The sequence below is a fragment of the Chamaea fasciata genome, unplaced genomic scaffold (assembly GCF_029207755.1).
Source record: "Chamaea fasciata isolate MVZ Bird 193981 ecotype frontalis unplaced genomic scaffold, bChaFas1.0.hap1 SCAF_5, whole genome shotgun sequence".
Lineage (NCBI taxonomy): Eukaryota > Metazoa > Chordata > Aves > Passeriformes > Sylviidae > Chamaea > Chamaea fasciata.
Genome location: NW_027094090.1, coordinates 20,466,594 through 20,480,324, shown reverse-complemented (window position 1 = coordinate 20,480,324; position 13,731 = coordinate 20,466,594). Strand labels below are relative to the sequence as shown.

Sequence of the window (13,731 nt, the reverse complement as noted above, 5' to 3'; positions counted from 1 at the left end):
AGAATTGTAAAAATTTGAATCCTTATTTGCTTTAAGTTAAAACGTGGGGAAACACTACAAGGAGATATGTAGTTAGCATATACCTAGAATTTCAAATACAAAAAAGTACTGCAGGAACAGACATAACATTTTGGGTCCAATCTCTTCAACATAAAACATAATGCGCTATCCAAAATTATTGGATATCTAAATCCTCAGAAATAATAAATACTTCCTTTGCTGGGTTAGAGAAGCTTCTAAGATACACTATCCTCCACATACTTAATATTTCATACTATTAGATATGCTTTAGCCAGCTATTGAGAAAACCTCTGACTTGCAGCTGACTGTAGAAAACATGCAGAAGTAGATGAGTGCCTATGGTGCCTAAAAATGCAAACGAACAGGATCTCTCTGGTAGCCCTGAGAGGTACCAGCCTTCCCCAGTTATATGAGGAACAAGACACTTGCATTGGAATTCACCAGCTACTGAAACAGGGAAACCTGAATGATGAACTGAATCCTGTCCCTTTCCTCTTGAATACCTTGCTTAGTTTCCTCAGATTCTCTGTTTTTGCATAAGGTCACATCTGGTAACAGGGTCTAACACATCTAACTTGCTCTTGAATCCAGTACTCCTTTGATTTTACACCTGAACTTGGCTGTTTACTGCCGAGTACTTCTCCCCAGAGCAGAAAAACTAAACAGTGCCGTCAGATGATGTCAGTAACTTTAAAATTCTTCTCTCCTCACTGTAATTCCTATGCTACAGTATTTAGCCTACATGATTTCACTGCCATTCATTTTAATATAAATAAATTGTTATTTTTCTCTTTATATTGGAATGTAAGATTTGTCAAGATAATTTCACTGACAGCGACCCTCCTAAAGAATTACTCTATTTTTTGAGTTTGTCACTTACAGGTCATTACTAGATAGATCATTTTTTCCATAAATGAATTATAAATGCAGCTTATTTATACTATCAAATGCCATGAACAAAATCTTTTTCCCTTTTTTCTTCTATATTCTCTCTAATGTCTTATTTCATTTTGAAGTAAACATGGTAGGAAAATAAAAAATACTCGTGTTATTCAGTTACAGAGGTATTAAAACCAATCCATATCCCCTCACATCTGTCCTGATGGCTTGCAGAACAGTTGTATTACCAAACAGGTCATAAATCAACAAGTGGGAAAATTAGAAATTTGTACTAACATCATTTGATGTTAGTAAAAATCATTTTATTTGATAGATTTAAGAGGAGATTTTTTATTTTTAACATTCAAGTTAGGAAGCTTTCCAAGGTATTGTTTTCCTCCAAACATGTGTCAGGCCTTCTTCCTGTTAATAAAGATAAGGATATATGAAGGGCTTAAAAATGCTACAGAACTTACACAGAATAAAAGGTAAAAAAACCACAACTTCTTTTCACTCAGGTAGTTCTTTGCTTGAAATGACAAGGGTTAATTTGTTCTGCCTCTTTGCTACAGCTTGAGTTTTTCACTTGATCATATTAGAAAGGATATATCTGGATATCCTACCTATCAGGAGATGCAAATCAATTTTTCATTGCGTAATGAGAGTAAATCCTTTATCACCCCATTTCTTACATATTAATTATTAAAATACCTTATGAATTAGACCTTGTTTCTCAAAACAGAATTGACCTCAGTCAAGTTCTGCATCATGAATTTTGTATGTGGAGCATATATATTGCTCAATTAATCAGTACTTAAGATCTGTACATAAGAAAAAGCACAGCCATAAATTGCATTTGCTTTTAGGTTCTATGTTCTAATTTCACACCAGGAATTTTCATAATCACTGATTTTAATCACATGGATTCATGAAGCACCTCAGAATCACAGCAGCTCCAAGCTCTGCTTGCTGCACCTGCTTACATTATGGCCGTACATTACTTAAATCCATTAAGAGTGATTCAGATCACTCTGCAATTTTAGTTTCTTGTACAGCCACCTGGATTAATTACCTTAAAATAATTAGCATGCCAAAGCAGAATTTATTTTAAATCTTTCCCTGCTAATTCCCAATAATAAGTTAACCCTGGAAAAAACTCTTTAATTCATTTAATGTGAAGGCTTGGGAAACTAGACATCAGGATTCTTTGTTATAGCTAGTGTGCCATAGTCCGTAATGCATTTGCAAACCAAGTCAGGCACCTGTGAAACTATGACAAAAGTACATGAAAAGAATTTTGAATTGAACTTTATGAATTCGGGTCTGTGCTTTAGCCATGTTTTCAAACATTTTTCAAACATTTCCCTGTGCCACCAAAATTTGTAAAAAATTACATAAAATTGTGACATGTGATGTAGGTATGACAGAAAAAAATCACAGATACTAACAAAACTCCAGAAGATATTCCCCCTGCCACTCCCACTCTTGCAGCTGAAAGCTGTCTCTATTTTTTTTAGCAGGGTACAGATTAGTGAAACTAGATTTGCTACCACAGTGAGTCCTAGCAAGGTCAGTAGAGTTCAGCCGTTCCAAACTCATTCTTATTTGTCCATATCTGATCTACTCATCTGCTACTGTCTCATATTATACTTAGTTTTTTGACCCTATTAGAGTACAGTACCAGTGGCATCCTATAATCCCAAGTGTTTCTGACAGTAAAATGTTCTAAATTATGAGCTGCCTATAAGAACTCATAACTTGCAAAAAAATGCAAGATCTGCCCAATTTAAACTATTTTAAAAGGTTTTTTTCTCTGTGGGTAATTGTAGACTTGAGAGGAGGGATTTTAAAAATCTGAGTGAGGAGCATAGCACCAGTACATTTTAAGTGGGACATTTGGTTCTATTGTGCTTAATGCCGCAAAAAATGTCAAAACTTATCAGCCTGAAAGTGCACCATTTAAAAGTTTCTGTTTTAATGATAAATAATGATCTGAGAATGCAAATTTTGTACTCAGTGAAAGAATAGAGAGGTGTCAGCTTTCTTGAAGAAAACATTTAAAACAGTCTGAGCTGAATATTAAGTCAGGGGAGTTTTGCATAGATTGATGTCTTAGCAACTTCAAAAGATAACAGAAGATTAATTTTGTAAATGGCTGATTCCACAATAATGATTCTCTGGAGAGTTCAAAATTCTTTATGAGAAATTCCATTCTTCTCAGGTTTCTTTAAATGTTCTCTGTAGATGCTATTTTCTCAGAAAAAAAAATATTACAATGTAGAGTGATCATTAATTTTTATTTTAGATGACACCTTATTTTGAGTTAGCCCCCTAGCTTCTGTTCTTTTATTCTCATTTTCTGGTATTATTCTGCCCTTTCAGGATGAATTTTTTTGATGTTCCCTTTTTAAATGGGGTTAATGCTGCACTGTGTCTCTGTGTGTTCAGCCAAAATTAATCTTTTCTCAAAGGCATTAAATTAACATATCTAAAAAACAAATAACAGCAAGGCTTTCTCATCCACTCAGACTATGAAATTAGTTCCAGAAGAATAAAGTAAAACATTGTAAGGCAGGGTTAGGAGATAATATTTTTCTTTTTTTAAAATCCAGATAGTGTTATAGAATCACAACAATACTGAGGTGGGCAGGGAACTCTGGAAACCACGTGGTTCAACCCCTCTTCTGAGTGCAGGCTCAGCTAGGGGAGGCTGCCTGTGTCCAGCCAGGTTTTGAGTGTCTCCAAGGATGGACATTCCACAACTTTTTTTAAGCAGCCTGTTCGAGTGTTATTGTAGATTTGTCACAAAATCTGAGAAAGCAACATAGTTGCTGTACTTTGCTCAGAGAAGACCAAAGAAAAGGTTGCACACTTAGAATATATTTCAAGTCTTTTTCTTCATCAGGAGAGGGAAGTGATGTCACAGTGACATCCTGAAGAACCAGACATTTACTTAAGCATTGATGGCAGAGAGGAGTCAGTGCTTACACCTATTCTCTGCTCCATTCTCAATTATCCCTGCTTGCATAAAAAAAGTCAAATGACCAAGTATCCCAATTAATCCCCAGGATAAATAGTCCCACAAAGCATATAAGATATATCTTTTCAAGTATGTGAATAGAAGTCAAGTGCTGCCCTTACCTTTGTAAGTGTAAAACTCATATTGTAATATCTGTAAATATATTGTTACAGAGTAACATTTATCCCTAAAAGTTCTAAAATGTGTAAATGTAAATATAAATACAAATGTATGACTAAAGGTAGGCAAAAACCAGCTACCCTACACTGCCCATAAAGAGAGAGTTTGGGAGGAGAGAGAGACACACACAGGAAGAGTTGGAGGGAAGAAGGAGAGTTTTATTCCCATCCAAGAAATAACACTGTATCCATATGGCAATTCTTTGCCTGGAAGAAAGTACAAAGATAAATCTTTTTCTTAAAATCAAAACAAAACCACCTTTGAAACACTTTCATCCACTGCAAATGCATGCTCAAGTTGTGTTCCTGTTAACTGATGAGCACTTATGTTGAATTCAACAGAAACATCTCATGAAGCACCCAGCACATGCCAAGGTAAAAACTCTTATAAAACACCTGCTTGTTTTGTAGACAGAATAATGAAGTTAAATGGAATGAGAACACTAGAGTAATGTGATGGGAGAAGATACTGAATTGTGCTACAATTACACTATTGCGCATATCACCACTTATAAACCTAATGAACAGAAAAACTCTTCTCTTTACAAAATTTTAAATATGAAACACCAGTTTTGCATAAATATCTCATTTGGATACAAAGAGTGATAGGAAAAAAATCTTTCAAATGTGGCAACTTATTAAAATAAGAACATCTTAAATGATAATATTCACTTTTTGCCTGGGAAAAAGATAAATAGAAACACGAAGCTTTCAAAAGGTCTAAATATTTGTTCATCAAAGAAACAGATGGGCTGGTTATGGTCTACTAAAAGTAACCGTCAAGAACCCAAGGTTCTAAGTGTGTCATATCTCAGAACACTGCTTTTCTATTTTCATGTAAAAACCCTTTAGATGTACGCAGTAATAAGCTGTACTAGTTACATGCTAGAAATTTCTTTTCCTGTTAAATTAATTTTAAAATGCCTATAATAAATGAAAATTAATTTAGTTTAGTGAGAGTTCTTTCCTAGCTTGCCTGTGAAAAACACAGGCAACAATAAAACAGGAATCTACAGTCAGCAGTAATTCACATCTTGTGTACAAATAAAATTTATATTACCAATTAAGTTCTATCCCATTTAAAATCATGATGAACTATGAGATTTTCTGAATTTGGCATACAAGTGAAAGAATATCTAAGCAGAAATAAGTGTATTATCAATCACATCAGTTCCATCTGTGTTGGTGGTTATGATCACCCTTCAGTCATGAAGGTGTCATTGAATATTACACAGATGAATCCTTCAGGAAAGCAAATCTTCATAATTTTTAAATCAAACAAGCTAAGTAAACAAAAATAAAACTCTTCAAAGCGATTTCTTGCAATCAAAAGCAAATCAGTTACTCCAATAAACAGAATTATTTGTAGTATTTTTACTCTTGCAAATACCCTCCATAAGACAGATATAGATCCTTCAGAATACAGATCACATTTTGTGAGGTGAAAACCATGAAGTTGAATGTCTAAGCATATTAACTGGACTTGAACTTACTGACTACGATATGAATGAAGAGGGATATACTGAATTAAGTGAGGTGAGAAGTTGGGTTAATATGCATAAGGGTGACATCATGTGGGAAAATTAATATTGAACAAAAGGAAAATCTGCCTGTTTGAAAAATGCCAGTTACTTCTTGATCCCTTTTTTTTTTTTTTTTTTTTACTGTGAATATGATTATATATTGTAATTGACTACTCAGAGAGAATTTGGGAGGTTTTTCAACCCCTGTAGATACTTACTTAAAACCTAGTGGGGCATGGTCTTAAATAACCTGATTATGCTGACCCTGAACTAGGCAGAGGGTTAGAGCCAGTGGAGGTCTTTGACAGCTTCAGATGGGCTGTGATCCTGTAATTGCTAGGGTAGAAAAATGGTATCTTGAATTGCTGTGAAAGCCAGGGTTTTCCTTTCATTTATCAGCTAATTTTTAATGTAAGACATTATTACAGGTTGAAGTTAAGATGCACAACAAAACTGACACTCAGCATTACTGTTTACTCCCAGCTCAGGAAGTCTTGTCTGTAAAATATTCACCTCTGTCAGACACAGCAGTAGTTCTGCCCCGCAGAACAGGAATTATGGATTAATAGGGAAAGGCAAAGTGTTTAAGGCCATCTTCTTCTTCTGCCTCTGAATGCATGACTAAGAAAATAAAATGTTTGGGCATATAACACACCAAACAAATTAGTACATTGGTACATAATATGGAATAGCCTAGTACAGGGAATATTTAACATATCCTATGGGAGGGGAAGTTAACCTCAAACAAATGTTTCTTTACCTTCCTTCTTTTTCTCCACTCTCTTTCAGTAAATCACTGTTTCAAAATCAAATACATTTTTGTTAGTGTCCAGAATGCTTTCATCTCCGTTTATTGCCATACTTAAGGGTCAGCAACAGAAATTATGACAGATATTGATGAAATATAATTATCTGGGGAGTGGAAGCTTTCATATAAAAATGTGTAACTTCTCTTATTATGCTAAACTTTCCTCCTCACCAAATGAAAATAGACCACTTTGCACTTTAACCACACAGACTCAGAAAAACACCTACTGGAAATGTAGGTAATTATCACTGCAAACCTTATAATATTCTGCCTACCTTTGTCATCATCACAATATTTCCCATTTTCCAGCAACATACTATGTTCCATACCAGTGTTCCTTAAAATCATTAAAGAATCATTTAGACTTTTAATTCTAAAGTCCTTGAGGCAGAGATTCCCTTTTAATGAAAGTTGCATAGGAAGAAAAAAACTGAACTATAACCAACATTTGTATCAACCAAATGGTCTGGTGTATTACCTAAAGCAAAAAAGAAGCTTCCACTCAAAAGTTAAATTCAAAATGACCTTGTGCTTTTTTCAAAAGTGCTTGCAGCTGAGGACATTGGAATAAATCGTGATAGAGAGTGCTTCTCTCTGCATTGTTAGAAGGCATGTGTAGTCATGAATTACCACCAAGTAAGGAAAAAACCCCAACCAAAACAGCAGAAAGTACATCAATCCATTTCTTTGTAAAACAATGGCAAATATTTTCTATAATAATTATGACTTCTAATGAAATAATTTAGGGATTGGGCAACTTTATTTCACCATCAAGTATGTGCTACACATTTCAAATCTACGTTCATAAATTAATACTGTTTGTTATTGGCCTCTACTGTTAACAGCATAAGCACCTGTAACTACATTTCCTCAGCAAGCAGATCTCAGTTTCACAGAATATTATGTAGTGTTGTTTAAAAATATGTATTGTAGTTTTGTTAAAGCTCATTAAATTACTGAGTCAAAAATAATGAAATGGAAAAGAAGTTGGAACTGCTAGTGAGTGTTTTAATTTAAATTTAAATATGTAAATTTAAAGTAATTTCACTATTTGCTTATGTAAAGATATTATTAATTAATTTCAGAAGATTTTCAAAAGGTTGGGGTTTTTTTTTTTTAATTCTTTCTCTTGTGAACACATAAGCAACCACTGTCAGATGATTTTACTGTCAGTAAGACTGTATGAGTCCTCAATTTGTTTCCATAATAGCAGCTTTTCACTGGAATATTTTGATCGACAGATTCATATTTTTAACATCTGCCTCTTTTGGGACCAGCTTGATGTTAGGATGAAAAATGTTAAGATGAAAAATACACTGGAGGTTTCAGAGCAGGTGGAAAAACTCACATTTCTGATTAAATGAGAACTGCTTCTAATCCTGTTTTCCACTGTGCCTTAAAGTATCCTATATAAAGAATAAAACCCCACTTGTCACTTATGGAACATTTAAAGAAGAGAGGAGCAAAAAATGAGGACATGTAACTTACCATTAAAATTTACTGCCCGGATATAGCTAAGTAGTTCTTTCCCATCAGTTGTGCTCATCCTTGGGCAGAGACCAATATATCCAGGACAGAGATCCTTATGCATGTTGTGCAGGGCATAGGCCATGGAATACACTGCATCAATGACAAACTGAACTTTTCCTTCTTGTTCATAGGCTGAATCTCTCGCAATTCTTTCTAAGCCTGTGGAAGAAAGAGAAAGAGTTTACTTCTATTTGTGTGTGCACAAGTGTGTACCTGCATGAGCATTTGCATGCAAAAAAATTCACACTGGAATGTAAATAATTACAGCTGGATTGACAGGTAAAGTCAGCATTCATCTATCCATCACCTAAATAAACAAGACAAGGAAAAATACGGCCATCTGGTTTTGCCTCTAATCATTGTAAACTCTGCCAGGTATGTAAACAGTATGTTGATTTCCAGGCTAGGAAAGAGGACAGAACATTTCATTACAAGAAAAAGATATGTAGATATATGTGTTTCTACAATCCAGTAGAAAAATTCTCTTTCCACTGTATTGATCTTCATTTAAGAGTTGTTTATTGTTATTTATAGGACAGTTCCAGAGCAGCCTCCCATTCTGTTTTTGATAAATTTAAGGCTTTCTTGATTTTTATCCCTGCCTATTGTTTGATAAACATTATTTAAACATCTCAGGGAAAAAATCTGAATGCTTGCCAAGTGATGTGACCATCTGTCTCCATAGTGAAAAGTGCTTATTGTAAGATATCTTCCTATATTTACTAGTGAACTATGCTTCACATTCAGAACCATGTAATCTTTGATGTTTCCTACAGGGACATTTATCCTTCAGAGTGAACACAGAGCAAATCAATACGTCACATAATTTTTATTCTGCAGGAATTGCCCAAATTCATCATCTATGTCCAAGTACAAGGGAAGTTCTACATTAATGGGTGATATTACTTACTAGAATTGTTAAAAATAAAGCTCAGAAAAATTATACTTTAAGTAAAGAATCAACATGAAATGTCATGCATTATATAGATTATTAGATGTTGATTTCAAATATTGATGTGAAATTTTCCATACTGAAATCTACTGTCAAACTCTTCTTGCCTCAGTGAACAGAAGAATAGACACCTAGGTTATCTACCAGGTTATCAACTCATTCAAGTTGAAAATAATTCAATCATATTATTTAAGGTTATTTAGAAATGAGACAAAAAAATTATGCTTTTTTTAAAAAAAAATTAACTATCTTTTTTTGTTGTTGTTTCTTTTTTATATTAAACACAGGATTTTATCAGTTCAAGCTATCAATATTGCTGAGTCCAAATCTATAAAAGTACATTGTTTGTGCCTGAAATTAAACTGGGCACAAGATCTTTCTTTAGACAAAGTATGCAAGCCCATACGAGAAGGGAAAAAAGCCAGGGAGCATACTCAGAAACCTTTCTTCTGTTTGTCTGCTGCACTTCAGTACCTCCATCTTGCACTATAGTAATAACATATGAACGAATCTGTAATCTGACAAGCAGTAGTGGTTTGTGCTTTAAACACCCCTGAGCACTGGAAGCGATAGATAGCCTTGAAAAATCATGGTGTGCTGTTATTTCTCCTCAGGGATTAGTTAAAAAAAATAAAATCACTACTTCTTGAAAAGCTAAACACCGTTTGAAGAGGAAGGCAGAGATCATTTTTATGATTTGTACAAGTAGCTTTACAGACACTTTTTAAGACATGCTCTCTAATGAATGACAAATAATTAGTGAATAATGCAACTGTACTGCAAATAAACAGGAAAAACCTTTCCTTGAACATGCTGAAAATTACACAATTAGTTGCAGTGTATTGCCCAGACATAAAAGAAGACATGAAGGATGGAAAACATGAAGCTTAATTAGTTTACAAATTTAGTGACTTATTTCATTTGGGAACTACCCTCCAACAGCAAATGATGGGTAGAGCTCATGCTCTCCAATCTAATTGTTCCTGCCTTGTTAAGGGCTATGGGACAAGTGAAGGGCAGAGTTTACAGAACAGCTGCAGACACAGAGCAGTCAGTAACCTGGATGCACTCCCAGAGCTTCCATTTTCTCTAAAAAGGATGGTCAGGACAGGAGGAGTTAAAAGGAGATCCACTTTTATTGCCAAGATAAACACAATTCCCTTTTCATAACTGGATATATGTGTATGCTGATTGGTAGGTGGTTGGTGAAAAACAGAGTGGAAACATTTTCTCTAATAAATTCTAAGTCATAAAACACTAAAGGCTGCAAACATTTAAGAAAGTATATTGTACTAAGTGATACAGATTTTTAAAGAAAAAAAAAGTTTTATTCTTCCCTATGTTATACTGTAGTTTAAATGCATATAAAACATTTTTGCATAAATTTCTTCCATGGCATAAGATTTTACCTTTACTCTTCACAGTTACTATATCTTACTATAAACCAATTTATCATATAAATTACAGAGAAAAAAACCTCATTTATTTGGATTGAATGTGTTTCTATACATGCAAAGGGGTAAGGACCATCACAGAATTATCATATTTAAATCAGTCAACCCCAGAAGGCAATAGGCAAGAGGAGCCTCTGTGCTTTGCATAACTAAAAACACAGCAACTGGGATTATGTACTTTTTCTTCTTGACTTTTCATTTTCTCTTTCTGGAATTCTCAAACATCTAAACTAACAATTTATAAGGATGACAAGAATTCATCAACTTAAATTACACTGCACTACTCAAAATAAATGTTAATGTATAGCAATAAAATGATGCATATTGTCTAAGGCATAAATATGGTCAGCTCCTACAGATATAATATTACTTGATTGGAAGACATGATTATAATTTTTCTTCAGACTTGTATGCCAAGTAATAATTGTTTCATTTACAGCTTGACTCTCAGCTCTAGAAGCCATGTTTCTACACCCATTGGTGACTTAAAGGAACATAAAAATTTGTACCTCATAAAATAAATGTTTTAATGCTTCCCTAACGATCACATCAATTTCTTATCCTACAGTTTTTCCTCTGGAAAAACTGCTTAAGATGTGTCATTATCAAAAAGCATGAGAAAGTATTTCCAGCTCTCAAAGTTGTCAGACCCATGGTCTGACAGTTGTGTCAAGAACTGAAAACTGGGCTCACCAGTTCCTGACCATCTCTTCCTGATCTCCAAACAACAGAAACACAGGAAAATGTGCCATGGTGTTTTCCAGCAGGTCTCCCAATCCAACTGTTGAGAAGTGCAAACCTGACATTAGCAGGATGTCAAGACTTCCTCCAACCAATGAAGAAAGTGTGTAGACATAAGTACTGATACCATCATCTCAGGCTTGAGAAGATCTAGGAGAGCAATGACACCAGCCCAGGAAATTGCAGCCATTCCTCAATCAATCCACTGAAAACCTCTTTTGGGAACACTAAAGCAAGCCACAGGAATGATCCCATAAAGCCTGTAAATGTGAAAGAGTGGCTACTGATGCTCTTGCAATTCCTGAGCAAGAGTGACAAGCTGGACTGCTGCTGGAGGTATTGCCTTCATACCCACACATCACTTCCCCTTCTCAACTTGTATTTCTATGCTGCAGGTAAAAGTGTGCATCCTGCTCAGGATGGTGAAACTCAGCTATGACAGGAAAAGATAAGGAGCACAACAGTAGGAAGGGGAGACATGGATAAAGTGGATAGGGATGTGACTGTGGATACTAGTCTGAGGGGGAAGAAGGTAAAGCAGGAGGTATTGTCAATTCCATAGGTGTGAATTGGGAATCAAGAGATTTCAGGGAATGTAATCAAGATAAATTAGGCCTTTACAACAATGAATTAAAATGTATCTTCATAAAAAACTTAAGATCATGCAGTAAGTAAATTAAGATTAATATAAGATAGCTGAAGTAATAAATTAAGACATGATATCACCTGTGAGAGAGAAACAACTATCTTAAACAATCAAAACTTAAGTTGCTGATCTCACCAGCAGGGGAATAATCTGTTGGGTGATAAATGTTGCATAATTCATCCAAGTTTTAGAAAACTTATTCTTAATGATAATCTTAAAGCTCATGTTGAAATAACTTCTGCACAGATATAAGTCCATGACAATAGGAAAACTTCAGAGTAAAGTTCCCAGCAATTTTTCTCTTAAGAATATAAAAAAATTCTAAATAAAGCAAATGGATATACCTGTCTTGTAAATTGTGACATAGAGGGAAAAAAACCTTTTATTTAACTTTCTCTTTTCTGGAAATCACTAGTTCTCCTAATGTTTCAGAGCAATCCTATTCCTTTTGTCTCACAAATCTGTTTCCATTTGGTATTATTGAAAGCAATTTATGTAAAAATGCAGCCTACATTATATCTCATGATTATTTTGATATTTTTTAGATTCCATCCAATACATCTCGTTAAAATCTTAATTTATGTTACTTGAAAACAAAAGGCTGAAGTCAAGGATCTTGTATACAACAGCTGATTAGAGCTTCAAATTGGAGCAATGTTGTGATGGTGCAGGGTTTGAGAATGGTTCTGGGCACTAGAGAGCTTTGGGACACAGAAGAAGGGCTTTACAGTTTAGAAGAGTAGAGATGATCAGTATGGGGATGCAGTGTGAGTAGGAATAGTATCCTAGTATTGAAAAAATAATCTTCAAATTTCATGTTCCAAGGTTAGAAAAATACTACAAACAAGACAGTATGAATACAAAGCTAGAGCTCCACGTCAGAAATAGGATGCTTCAAGTTGTTGTCTCCTAACCTCTAGTCAATGGCAGTTTTTTCTTCATCAGTCTCCTTCATTATTGTTTTCTCAATGTTCAGAGCTGATTGGAACGGAAGTCCACAGATCGCTTGTCATTCTCAGTTCAAATAATGGCTCATCCTAAGCCATCTTCCATTGTTTTGGGGCACTAATTCTCAAAATCTTATAAAAATCAAAGTTAAAAACTCAAAAAACTTCCGGCTTTCCTCTCTGAAAACTCTCAGCTAGAAATTATAGAAACTTTCTTTTTTGAAACTTTCACCTCTTGCAATGTGTCATAGTCTTTCACTTAGAATGGAAAATACTTTTTCATCATCATCTGTTATAGGAAGATCTTTTGTTTTACTAGACTGAAAATGTTATACTTGAGATTTTTCTGGGTGATTATTGATACATCCAGCAATGGAATAATACTACTGGGCTAATAATAAAATGGACCTATTCTATCTCTACTTTACAAACTCAACTGCCAACTACAGATTGGACTATATACTATTTTGAACCACTTATTTTTGTGTTGGTTATTGTTTGATTTCTGTATCTTACCCTTACATTTGGTAACCTTGGACAAAAACAATATTTATCAGGAAAAGTAAAATGTAAAAAAAAGAAAAAAAAGAAAAAGAAAAAAAAAGAAAAAAAAAGAAAAAAAAAAAAAAAAAAAAAAAAAAAAAAAAAAGACAAAAACCCAGAACAAAACAAAGTATTAGACTGGCATGTCTTGTCGTTCAGCCAGTGAGAACAGTTTGCTTAGCAGTGACAAGGAGGGCCAAAAATCTCCTAACTGTGGTGGTGTCAATTTCACACCGCTACACCTAACTGCATTTGCCACTGGCAAGGAAAGATCTTTATCTAGAGCCTGCATTCCTCCCTCCTTTCCACAATCCCTCCCACTTTTTTGTGACCTTATCCCCTCGCATATGTGCTGGGAAACAAATCTTTTATGGACTGTGCTTTAAATAAGGGGAGAAATCTTTCTGGGATAATGGTGGGAGGAAAAGTAATGTGGAAGAGGGGAGAAAAAGTTACAATGGTCTTAGGATATTTTCTCATGAATAGCTT

The 13,731-nt window shown here is 34.5% G+C and overlaps 1 protein-coding gene across 1 annotated transcript in view; it reads right to left on the bottom strand.

The window, feature by feature from the left end:
- GRM8 (glutamate metabotropic receptor 8) overlaps nt 1-13,731 on the bottom strand; it is a 311,526-nt gene that overhangs the window by 112,300 nt on the left and 185,495 nt on the right. The window contains exon 6 of the mRNA XM_066182978.1: nt 7,918-8,118. Coding sequence (XP_066039075.1) covers nt 7,918-8,118 — 201 coding nt within the window. The remainder of the gene's footprint in view (nt 1-7,917; nt 8,119-13,731) is intronic.